The 12817-nt window shown below is 45.9% G+C and overlaps 1 protein-coding gene across 1 annotated transcript; it reads right to left on the bottom strand.

Annotated features, from left to right (window-relative positions):
• Window positions 1-2198: 2198 nt before the first annotated feature.
• On the bottom strand, window positions 2199-10941 carry LOC134521822 (lysozyme g-like). Its single transcript, XM_063348855.1, has 5 exons — window positions 10768-10941; window positions 5887-5976; window positions 5091-5287; window positions 3956-4094; window positions 2199-3181 (listed from the first exon to the last, which is right to left on the bottom strand). The coding sequence occupies exons 1-5, from the start codon at window positions 10772-10774 to the stop codon at window positions 3048-3050; spliced, it is 567 nt and encodes a 188-aa protein (XP_063204925.1). The 5' UTR covers window positions 10775-10941; the 3' UTR covers window positions 2199-3047.
• Between the last annotated feature and the right edge of the window lie 1876 nt (window positions 10942-12817).

Raw genomic sequence — 12817 nt, 5'->3', positions numbered from 1 at the left:
CGTGCAGAAGAAAAAGAAGGATAGGCTATGGTAGTGTCACTGAAGAGTGCAATGGCTCCTATGGGCAGGCTGAAGGCAGAAACGCAAAACTGAATTGAAAAACCTCAATTTCTCAACAAGTTAAAGGCTATAGTTGGAAATACTAGTGTTGGTCTGAAGTATACAGAATGACAAGGAAAAAGAAGCAGATAAATGAATGTTTCTTTTCTTCCCTCTCACCTTCCTTCCAGCATCTGCATGCCGTCTTCTGCTGCAGTGTGTTATAACTGTGGTGTTGAACGTGTTCCCTCAGGGAGATACTTAGTAAAGCTGAAATATCATCCCTTTTGAAGGACGTGTAGTGCATCCAAGGTATGCAGGACATGCTTAAAAGAGATGGCAGAAGTACTAGGGCCCAGGAAATTAGGCAAAGGGGTCTTGTTGCTGAGGGATAGCAAATGTAAGCCTTGGACTGGGATTAGTGGCCCAGAGCACCAACGCCAGGATCGCTCAGGTTTACCAAGCGCGTTTGGGATTTGTGTCCACGGTGCTGCAGCCTGGTGAATCTCCAACAGAGGGAGCGCTGCCAGTCCTGTCATACACAGTATTTGTGTGAATATGGATCTTCTATTCATTACGCTATACAGATGCTACAACCTTCCAAAGTACTGCAATGTGAACTGGAAAGAATGTGTCAATGAACAAGCTTGCTTGGTACTGTGCACAACTTAAAAAGCGTGTGATAAACTACACACAACTCTGTTGTTAGAGAAGAGCGAACAGCTGCTTCCCAAGTACAGAGAAGGGAAAATGCTTTAGATAGTACCTGTTATTTCTAGGTAAGATTTAGTTACCAGAGATCCTTACTGTGTTTAATTGACAAGCTGGCAGTGTTAATGAAAAAGGAAATTATATTTTCTTAAAATTTTTATGTGTAAGTTTGGGTGTTTCTGAAATGGTATTTCCTCCAAGATCTCAACTGTCGTACAGTCAATGTGATATCCCAGACCACGTCTGTATAAGCATACTTTCTCTAGAGATCTGCTCTCAGGTCTAAAACCTGAACCAACAGGGTGCACAAACGGTGTGTATTCATGCCCTTTCATTAATGGAGCATTGGAAGTGCTTCATGTAAATCTTCATGAAGGGCAGGTAAGAGATGCTACCTTTTTGTGCAGGGAACAAACAGGCTGACTTAAGATGATAACAAAGTTCTGGTTGGGAAGTACCTGCAGGTCTCTCATCCAGTCTCCTGCTTAATGCAGGGCCAGCGCTGAGGTCATCAGGCCAGGTCGTTCAGGACTTTGTCCAGTCAGGTCTTGAAAACCTCCGAGGGCAGGGAGAGCTCAGCCTTTCTGGGCAGCCTGCTCTGCTACCTGGCTGTCCTCATGGGGAAAAGGTTATATGCAGGATACAGTCTTGTATCCAGTCTGAACCTCTCTTTTGTCGGCTTATGCCTGTTGATGGTTCTCTTCGCACCTTGTGCTACTGTGAGGAGCCAGCCTGGCTCCATCTCCTCAATTATCCCTCACAGGTAGGTACTGGGGGGCTGCTGTTAGGTCCACCTGAAGCTGCCCTTCTCATGGGGCAAGTGCTCCAGCCCCAACCACCTGGGTGGCTCTCTGATGACTTCTCTCTACTTAATTGGTCTTTCCTCTGTCAGGGGACCCAAAACTGGACTCTGCTCTGGATGCGGTCTGATAAGTGCTTGTAGTCCCTTCCGTTGGTCAAGCTGTGCTTCTGTTCGTACAGCCCAGGGTACCCTTAGCTGCCTTTGCTGCTTGGGGCCACAGCTGGCTCACATTGAGCTTGCTTTTTTGGATAGGAACCATTTGCTGTGCCTACCTGCTGTAGCATTTAAAGTACATTACAACAAATCTTTGGTGCAATATGCAGTAGCAATGTGGAAATACACTGTTTTAAGAATAAATTTCTAGTTCTGTGCTATTGCTCTGTTGCAAGTTCACTTACTGTTTCAGATTGGTAATTAATACTGTAGTGTGAGTAGATCAATAGAATTCTAATGGTAGCATCAGGATATTTTTAATTACAGGCACAAAATACTAGCTATAAAAAATGCACCATATTTAAAATATACAAGCAAACGGACAAACAACCCCCTCATGCTCTTTGTTATTTCTCCTTTAGTCCCTAGTGATAACGCTTGAGTGGTTTTTTTTTTCAGCCACTCTAAAACACTTACTTTTCCCCCTTGTGTCTTGAAATGGGTGAATGAACCCAACAACTCTGAAGTTAAGGCTCCCCAAAAGCTTTACCATATGGTCAATTAAAAGGATCTGTTTATTGTGCATGAACTTGATCAGATTTTATAAATACGTGCCATTTTAAAAACGTGATATAATGTGCATATTCTTACTCCAGACCTGCATTGAAGCTAATACGTAGCTTCAATAGAAGTATTAATTACAGCAGCTTGAGTTTTACAGGTTGTTTACAACTGTAAAGGCTAAAGTGAAGTAGTATAAAGGGCAAAAAAAGTTACGGATCACTTAGTATTTTCCCTCCTGTCACAAGAAACAGACACCTTGGAGTCGCATTGCCAAAGTTAAGAGCAATTATTCTGAAAGGATATGATACGTTGTGATAGACTCTTCTGGTCGATTAAACATGTAAAATATTTATTCCAAATATTCAGTTCCAAAATTGCAAATTGTTAACAACCGATTTTGTACTGCTGATAGACACATATATTGACATAAAATCTAAGGTAGATAAAATCTTCTGAAGCAGTGTTATAACTTTCTTGCAGCATCAATCTGCTCCTTGAAAAACTGCAGGCACAGGTGACAACTCTGCTTGAATCTTCTAATGAAGTGAGATAAATAAATGGCAAAAGATAGGTTACAGTTTGGATTATTAGCAGTGTTGTCATTTAAAGTGACTTTTCTAGCCTAGGTGAAAAAAAAAAATCATTGAAAGCTCGCACTTGTTTCTGGCTTCATTGCCCTCCCCCATTCTTACTGTTTCTGGGGGAGAAATCCAGGATTTTTTTAATTAGAAGCAAAGTATGCAATCGGTGACTCAAATCTAATAATTACTCAAGTATCTCAGTATCCATTTCTCTTATAAAACTTGGCTCTTGCAACCACATCATTGGCATAGTCATGGTGTGTTGTGCCAGTATCCACTCTGTCGTAGGTCTGGACTTTGTTAGGTCCCGCATTATAGGCTGAGATCCCACCTGAAATGAGGGTGAAAGAAACACATAAACAGAGATGATACTTTGTCAGTAAATAAGAAAACAAACAAAAATCACAACTTAAATGCATTGCTTTAGTTTGTAGCGCTCTTTTCACCAGTATCTTTGGCCATAGTATTACCATTTCCAGCTATTTTTGTCGCCGAGGTGCTCCTTTTGTGTTTTAACTTTGTGAAGAAATCATAACTTCCTCCTTTATATCCAGACTTGGTGATCATTGTCCCCTTGCTGTATTTTACTAATGTTAGCATCTTCAGTTGTATGACTGTTTCCTTTTGTGCATATTCTTTCATGCCTGCCTTCACTGATAACCTCAGACATATTTGTATCGTAGTTGGAACACGGGGACCCAGCCGTCACGACTGCTTCAGCTGTAATCAGTGCTCAAGGATATAGCCATGTTTCTTCCAGAGAGGACCATATGTTTTCAGAATTAATGTGTTCCTTCTCCAGAGTTCCCAGGATAATAGCTTTTTGTAGGTGGATATAGAAACAGAAAACAAATTAAATGGGGAGAGGAGGGGAAAATACCATCCTTCCTCCTTGCAACTGAAAAATGTCATGCTGTTTGCCAAGTTTTCCAAAAGCCTGCTAGAGAGCTAACCAAATCTTATGCCTCTATTCCTTTTAGTGAGTATTGAATATTATTCCACACCTCAATAAAATGAACTTCATTTTCTGAAGTGCTTGGTTTTACAGCATTATTGTGCTTGACTTTTGTACACGTGAAGTGTTTTACAGCTGACAAAACTCTACCTTTGAGCTGCTGTTCCTTTGTCCAAGTTGGGAATTTCTTCTGGATTGCCTTTATCATATCACATAAAATCTGCGTGCCTTGTGCTAAGTGCTCTTCACTGTCCCATGACCCCACAATCTTATGGTGCCGTTTGTCAACCTGAAAGCGAAACAGCAATATCAGCACACCAGAAACCCCAGTGTTTATCCAGAGCTCTTCATTGCTTACAGGCTGCTCATATTCATTTTGATCTTTAATCTCGTGATTTACCTCTTTTGTAATTGTATAGAGAAGAAGCAAGCTCAGCTCAAGGTGCAGATGAATTCAGCAGGCGCATGAATAGCTGATTATCAGGGCACTGAAGGGAAATGCCTGCCCTTGTCTATAAGAGCCTTAAAACAACTCAGCTGCTGCTGTAAAGGTGACAGGGTGCAGAAGGCAGGCTTACTGCTGCTTAAGCTTTTCCAGCTGCAAGGTTTCTCTCCTCCCCCGCTGCATCAAGGGTGGGAAAACCCCTGTTTCCTCTACGGACCTCCCCTAGATCTCTGCCCCAGTTCTTCTCCTTTCTCCTTCTTTCTCTTTCTTCTCCTTCCTCCATCTCTTAACCATGGGGTAGTAAAGGGCAAGCCTGAGGGGGCTGGAGCTGTTAGAAAAGCGGATCCCAATGCGTGCAGGAAATGTTTAGGGATTGTACGGATAAGCATACAACTTGGCAAACAAGCGAGGCGTGAATGTAGGCATGAATAATGAAGCAAGATTCCCCACTAGCCAGGCCCCTGTGGTACACGTAGGGCAGTTAACCTGACTGTATGTAGCTGCTGCCTACAGGCCTCTATGCTTAGTTAAAAAAATGCTTTTAAAAACATGATCGATTATCTAAAGTATGAATAGGAACGATTAATCTCTTCATTCCTAACACATTGTTGGGAAGCAAGCAGCGGTTTCGCAGAGCGAAAGCTCATGCCCTGACACTCACCAGGGTCCTTCCCCGGTACTGGGAGTTGGCAGCCAGGTCAGTGTCAGGTTTATTTTGGCCAAAGACTTGGCAGAAAAGTTTTAGGGGGTTTTAGCCTTTCAGCAGGTCCCCTGCTGCTCTTCTGACTTTCTGCTTCAGAAGAAGGATGAGGTTTGTGTTTTTAAGAAGGTTGACCGTACCTGCATTAAGCCAAATGCGTTTCCATAGTCACCCCAGCCATACTCCAGCACTGTCCCAGCATGCGACTCTCGAGAGATAATCCCAGCAATCACAGCTGGATCAACACACTTGCTGTTGCCAACTTTTGTAATCTTGGCTTTGTATTTCGCCATGTTCTTCAAATCTTTTTCTGCTATCTTCTCTGAGGCAGGAACTCCTACAACACAACGTGCATGACTTTTCCTTTTGTTTTTAAAATCAGAAACAAGTTGTTCTATCACTCATTGTGACTGAGCTGACATTTTGAATCCTTAATCTGTTTTGGGAGAAGCAATGATAGAATTGACCAATTTTGCTGAAGGGTAAGTACCCTAGAAATCAATACACAGATGATATAAAATACTTTTTTTTCAAATACAGAGGGCAGTTAGTTCTCTAGTGTGCAGACCAAAAGGCGGGTCGTGTTCTTATAAATCTAAGACTTTGGGTGGATTAGTCCCAGATTTAGTTTCTTTCAATTTAGGACTATAATGGGGAAATGTTCAGAAACTTAGGTCATGAGGGAAACTCTCTTAAGAGAGGGGGAAAAGCAGGCTCGATGGCAGGGGTTGCGAGGAATCCAGGAGAATATTCCTTAGAACATCTCAAAAGCAACTCCATTCCCAACATAAACTTAAATACCCAAGTAGGATCTTTGTTGGTTGTGGAACAATCTGCTTGCTTGGCAATGAGTGACAGCCAGAGAGCGGGGATCTGTAACAGGGATGAGCTTGTGCGTGGATGTAAGGGGAGATGCACAGCTGAGTTAGTGCCTACCTGCATAGCTCAGACCTTCTGGTCTCGCGGTTGCTTCTGAAGCTCCAGTTGTGTCAACATTCAGTATATTCCCGTAAAGTTCCAAACAGCCTGAAGAGCAGTATTTACAACGAAATGTCAAGCCAGCGCAGTGTGTGACACATACTGTTAAAATGTTTTCGCGTCCATGACTGAAACCCATGGCATCATTTCGATGCTAGTGCAGGCATTTGCACTAGCAGATGCGGTCATGGTATTGTACGCTCTGGAAAGGATTACCTCTAGATCATGCTAGCATAAAGTCACAGTGTAGCTTTGTGGGGTGAACTGGTGCTTTGTGCACACTTCATCTCCCCTAATTTTAGCTTACCTAAAACTTTGCTATCTAGTCAAAGCTTGTGACCTCAGCTTGTGAACTCAGACTGAGCTCCTCTGCAAGCATGTGGCTGTGCAGGTCTCGGGCTGTAATGAATGCCTGAGTCTGGCACTGCTCCCACAGGGTTCCAGAGACACTGTGTGCATACGGTGCGATCAAGTAAATGATCTGCTCAGGAAGGTGGTTGAACTGAAGGAAGAGGTAGAAAGGTTAAGAAGTATTAGGAACTGCGAAAACGAAATAGATTGGTGGAGCCATACCCTGAGGCAAAGGCAGCAGGAAGAGGCTCTATCAGAAGTGGATGACCCACTTCCCTCCTGTCACCAGGCAGAAGGAGAGGACTCAAGGGATAAGGGGGAGTGGTGTCAGATCCCTCCTCGGAGAGGTAAGCGAAACCTCTCACGGCCCCCCTCACCATCCCAACTGCCCTTACGTAATAGGTATGAGGCTCTGGAAATTGAGGACCAGGCAATTGAGGATGGAGAAGCTGATCCATACAGTGAAATGCCCAGTGCTCGTCACTCACCCCCACGCCTCAGGACGTCCTCAACAAAGAAAGAAAGAAGGGTTATTGTAGTAGGTGACTCCGTTCTGAGAGGAACAGAGGGTCCTATCTGTAGACCGGACCCATCCCACAGGGAAGTCAGCTGCCTCCCTGGGGCCAGAATTAAGGACATACGGAGGAAACTCCCTTCCCTGGTCCAGTCATCAGATTACTATCCGCTACTGATATTTCAGGTAGGCAGTGACGAAGTAGGTACCAGAAGTCTGAGGGCAATGAAGAATGACTTTAGGGCCCTGGGACGGCTGGTTAAGGGATCGGGAGCACAAATAGTGTTCTCCTCTATCCCACCATTTGCAGGGGTAGACGAGGGGATAAATAGGAGGAGCCAGCAAATTAACTCCTGGCTCCGCGACTGGTGCATCCGGCAGGACTTTGGCTTTTTTGAACATGGGCTGATCTACAGGAAACCAGGCATGCTGGCATCAGGCGGGGGAAGCCTAACCCGAAGGGGAAGAAAGAGACTGGGACAAGAATTAGCAGGGCTTATCCATAAGGCTTTAAACTAGGTTTGATGGGGGATGGGGACGAAACCAGGATCACAAAAGTGGTGCCTGGGAGCAACATAGCGGTGCTCATGGGTATAAGTGATAGCAAGGTCTTGCAGCCTGTCTCAGCGATGGTGGGGGATAGTGAATTGTGTGGCAGCATAGACACAAGGAGTAGTGATAATTGGTAACTACAGTAGTGTCCGAGAATGATCATGTGCAAATCAGGGCCTGTCCCCCCATGAAAGTGGCAGGACAATTAACCCAACTGAAGTGCATCTACACTAATGCACGCAGCATGGGGAATAAGCAGGACGAGCTGGAGGCCATCATGCAGCAGGGAAACTATGATGTGGTTGCCATCACGGAAACGTGGTGGGAAGACACACCCAAGTGGAGTGCTGTAATTGATGGCTACCAGCTTTTCAGAAGGGATAGGCAAGGGAAGAGAGGTGGTGGGGTGGCCCTCTATGTTAGGGGCGGTTTTGAATGTCTAGAACTCAACAGTGTGAATGACAGTGTTGAGTGTGTATGGATAAAAATCAAGGGGAAGGCCAACAAGGCAGATATCATGATGGGAGTTTGTTATAGAACCCCTAATCAGGATGTAGAAACCGATGAAGTATTCTATAAGCAGCTGGCAGAGGTTTCGCGATCATCTGCCCTTGTTCTTGTGGGGGATTTCAACTTCCTGGATGTCCGCTGGGAATACTACACCGCAGAGAGGGAACAGTCCCGGAGGTTCCTGGAGTGTGTGGAAGACAACTTCCTAACACAGCTGGTGAAGGAACCTACTAGGGGAAGTGCCCTACTGGACCTACTGTTTGTTAACAGAGAAGGTCTTGTGGGGGATGTAAAGGTTGGAGGTCGTCTTGAGCAGAGTGACCATGAAATGATAGAGTTTTCAGTTCTTGGTGAAGCAAGGCGGGGAGCCAGCAAAACTGCCACCTTGGATTTCCGAAGGGCAGACTTTAGCCTGTTTAGGAGCATGGTTGAGAGTGTCCCTTGGGAGGCAGTTTTGAAGAGCAAAGGTGCCCAGGAAAGCTGGTCATACTTCAAGCAGGTGCTCTTAGAAGCACAGGAGAAGGCCATCCCCATGTCCCGAAAGACAAGCCGACAGGGAAGAAGGCCAGCCTGGCTAAATAGAGAGCTTTGGCTGGACCTCAGGAAAAAAAGGAAGGCTTACATTCTCTGGAAAAGGGGCTTAGCAACTTATGAGGATTATCAAGATATAACAAAGCTATGCAGGGGGAAGATTAGAAGGGCCAAAGCTCAATCAGAACTCAGCTTGGCCACTGCAGTCAAAGATAACAAGAAGAGATTTTTCCAGTATATCAACAGAAAAAGGAAGACTAGGGAAAATATAGGTCCACTGATGAATGAGACGGGTGCCCTAGTGGTGGAAGACACAGAGAAGGCAGAGTTACTGAATGCCTTCTTTTCTTCGGTCTTCACTGATAAAGCCGTCCCTCACACATCCCATACCCTGGAGGCAAGGGGGAAGGTCTGGAGAGAGGAAGATTTTCCCTTAGTTGAGGAGGACCGGGTCAGAGGCCACTTGGCCAAGCTGGACATTCATAAGTCCATGGGCCCTGACGGGATGCAGCCGCGAGTGCTGAGAGAGCTGGCAGATGTTATCGCTAGACCACTCTCCATCGTCTTTGAAAAGTCATGGGGAACAGGAGAGGTGCCTGAGGACTGGAGGAAGGCTAACGTCACTCCAATCTTCAAAAAAAGGCAAGAAGGAGGACCCAGGGAACTACAGGCCGGTTAGTCTCACCTCTGTCCCTGGGAAGGTAATGGAGCGACTCATTCTGGATGTCGTCTCCAAACACATAGAGGAACAGGAAGTTATTGGAAGTGGTCAGCATGGATTTACCAAGGGCAAATCGTGCCTGACCAATCTGATAGCTTTCTATGATGTTATAACGGGTTGGCTGGATGAGGGGAGAGCCGTAGATGTCATCTACCTTGACCTTTGCAAGGCTTTTGACGCTGTCTCCCATAACATCCTCATTAGGAAGCTGAGGAAGTATGGGCTAGACGAGGTGACAGCGAGGTGGATCGAGAGCTGGCTGAGTGACAGAACTCAGAGGGTTGTGATCAGCGGCACAGAGTCCAGTTGGAGGCCTGTAACCAGTGGTGTCCCTCAGGGGTCAATACTTGGTCCAATTTTGTTCAATATATTCATTAATGACCTAGATGAGGGGACAGAGTGTATCCTCAGCAAGTTTGCTGATGATACCAAGCTGGGAGGGCTGGCCGACACTCCAGAGGGCCGTGCTGCCATCCAGCGTGACCTGGACAGGCTGGAGAGCTGGGCAGAGAACAACCTAATGAGGTTCAACAAAAGCAAGCGGAGGGTCCTGCACCTGGGAAGGAAGAATGCCAAACACCAGTATAGGTTAGGGGCGGACATGCTGGGAAGCAGCTCTGAGGAGAAGGACCTGGGGGTCCTGGTAGACAGCAAATTATCCATGAGCCAGCAGTGTGCCCTTGTCGCCAAGAAGGCCAATGGCATCTTGGGCTGCATAGGGAAGACTGTGGCCAGTAGGTCGAGGGAGGTCATTCTCCCCCTCTACTCTGCACTGGTGAGGCCACAACTGGAGTACTGCGTCCAGTTTTGGGCTCCCCAGTTCAAGAGGGACAGGGAACTACTGGAGCGAGTCCAGCGTAGGGCAACCAAGATGATTATGGGACTGGAGCACCTCCCTTATGAGGAAAGGCTGAAAGAGCTGGGACTCTTTAGCCTGGAGAAGAGAAGGTTGAGGGGGGACCTGATTAATGTTTACAAGCATCTAAAGGGTGGGTTTAAGGAGGACGGAGCCAGGCTCTTTTCAATGGTTCCCAGCGACAGGACAAGGGGCAATGGGCACAAGCTAGAACATAGGAAGTTCCGTTCAAATACACGGAAAAACTTCTTTACAGTGAGGGTGACAGAGCACTGGAACAGGCTGCCCAGGGAGGTTGTGGGGTCCCCTTCTCTGGAGATTTTCAAGACCCGCCTGGATGCAGCCCTGAGGGATGTGGTTTAGGCAATCCTGCTCTAGCAGGGGAGTTGGACTAGATGATCTCTAGAGGTCCCTTCCAACTTTGAAGATTCCGTGATTCCGTGACCTGGGCTGCCCACATAGCCAATGGAGAAAGGCACCTCCAAAAGGCAGTTTTTCTATTAAAAAAATAAATCTATGAGAGTCAAAAGAAATCCTACATTACTTGCTGGCTCCAGCTTGCTTTTCCATAGCTACTGTCAACAGGAAAAATCAAAGAGAAACATCCTTTGATTACATCCATTACAATTTATCAGACTTGCAATTTTGCCTGTGTTTTTCTGTTGCCTAAACACGCCGTTGCAGAAGGGAAGACACGCAAACAGCAGCTGAGAGGAGCAATGCTAACCCGAGCCCAGCAGTTAATGGAAAACAGATTTTAGTACAGTGAATTATTTACAAGAATATTAGACAAACATCACAGACCTGACATGTTTGCTGCAGGATGTCTCCCCACCTTCTCGCCGCACTTCCTAGAGACAAACGGGCTTTTGATCTGCTGGCGGCCCTTTGGAGCAGCTGACTCAGTGCACTTCTCGCATGCCACCGGTATTACGGGAAATGGGAACGCCTAACAGCTTTTTGTGCGTCCACCCAAACACAACAGGGTTTCTGCTCAACAGCAAGAGCACAAATATGATTTTAAAAATGAAATACCTTTTAATTTAATTTAAAACCCTGTTACTAACAGTCTGGAACTAGGAGGAGCCTTGTCTAAAAACAACTGGTCCCCTTCAGTTGTTGGGAGCAATAACGTGCTGACAATGGGGAAACAGGACCCTGCGCTTTCGTGTTGTAATAAAGTTTTTGCAGGCAAAGACCCAGCAACAATAACACGACGCAGGGCAGCAACCACTGAGAATTTGGATATGCAGAGGACATGCCAGGTCCCTGTTGCTCTCCCTTCTTGTACAGTGACAACAAAGGTGAAGGCACAGACCCAAATTAGCAGGCAGCGTGGATCAAAGCCACTGTAGCTGCTCAGCAGTAAGGAAAAAAGACACTGGATGGCAGACCCAGTCACACACGCGTCTCTCCCACTTTAAATTTTGTGAGGGTCAAATCCTGTCTTGCTCTTTCATCGCCTCTTGCCCATTTTAAGCTGGGGAATTCATCCTGTGTCACGGTGTTGAAATGGTGTTGAAAGATTCAGTTCTCTAAAATTTTTCCTGTATGTTGGCGCTTCACATCGAGAACTGGCTGCAAAAAGTCACAGCAGCCCATGCACGGAGCTCTTCGTGTGCACGATTATGAGTGAGTCCAAAAATTGAAACACAGGGGAGTACCTCTGACTGGAAGGAAAATAAAACAGATATGGCTCATACAGGAGTGACATAAAAACATATTGAAAATTCAAAACACCACTGAACATGATTCATGAACCAGCAATCTCCAAATGGCCCGTGCTTTATTATTGCTGGCCGAGAATCGTAAAGGACGTACTAGTTTGCTTCTGCATCACAGTAGTTAAGGCATACAGGTGGATCTCCTGTGTTTTCTGGAGCCCTATCCAGAAATTATTATTTAATCACATACACATGCATGGAATCTCACATGTTCTGGGGAAGTGTTTTCCTCAACAAATCTGTATTCAGCCTACTGAGAGAGAATGGCATGTCCACGCGATGGTTCATAACAACAGCCTTGTCTGTCATTTGTGCGATGTCAAGCAGGCTCCAGCTTGCAGGCTCCAGCGAGAGCTCAGGAGCTGCTGCAGGCTCAGGTCTCCGGGGATGGAGAACCAGGTAAGGTTTTTGCCAGTGCTCTTTGCAGCATCTCTTGCTTGTCCCATCACTCGCTTGTCACTGAGGAGGGGGTATGTAAGCCGCACTGCATTACGATCTCTCCTGCTGTGTCAGGGGTACAGGTGGAGGTTTTGGGCAGCCTCAAAAGTGCCCCAAATTGTGGTTTATGTCCTGGATTCCCCTTGTACTTGCTGGTAGTTGAGGCATTCAGCAACCTCCAATTCTGATCTAGATTATCCTAGTTTTTCTTCGCCTTTCAGAAATGCTACAAAAAGCCTGTCAGAGTGTGGTTCTGCCATGAAACTTGGTCTCTTGTGTTGACCTCACCATGGAGTTCCATGAACCAGTGCCATGGGCTTTGGGTCGCCCACTGCAGTGCTGGGGGGCAGTGCTTCTTCCCTCCCCAGAGACTGCTGCTGAATTCTGTCAATTTTCTTTGTGCAACTGCACTGAAGGCAGGAGCGTAATCTGAAGGTAATAGGGATATATGAGACTGAAGGAATAATTTAACTTGCTGATCATCTGTCAGGATGATCCTTTCTTGCCTGATAGAAAGAGTAGAATCATAGAATCTTTTTGTTTGGAAGGGACCTTTAAGGTCATCAAGTCCAACTATTAACGTAACACTACCAAGTCCACCACTAAACCACGTCCCGAAGCACCACATCTACATGTCTTTTAAATACCTCCAGGGATGGTGACTCCACCACTTCCCTGGAGAACCTGTTCCA

Source organism: Chroicocephalus ridibundus, chromosome 1 (assembly GCF_963924245.1).
Source record: "Chroicocephalus ridibundus chromosome 1, bChrRid1.1, whole genome shotgun sequence".
Taxonomy (NCBI): Eukaryota; Metazoa; Chordata; class Aves; order Charadriiformes; family Laridae; genus Chroicocephalus; species Chroicocephalus ridibundus.
The sequence above is the reverse complement of the archived record's forward strand: the minus strand, read 5'-3'. Positions and strand labels throughout refer to the sequence as shown.

Coding starts and splice junctions, on each gene's coding strand:
- LOC134521822 (XM_063348855.1), bottom strand. Junction 5,288..5,886: donor AGAAGGTCTGAGCTATGCAG/GTAGGCACTAAC, acceptor GTTGTGTTGTAG/GAGTTCCTGCCTCAGAGAAG. Junction 3,182..3,955: donor AAAGGAACAGCAGCTCAAAG/GTAGAGTTTTGT, acceptor CCCTCATTTCAG/GTGGGATCTCAGCCTATAAT.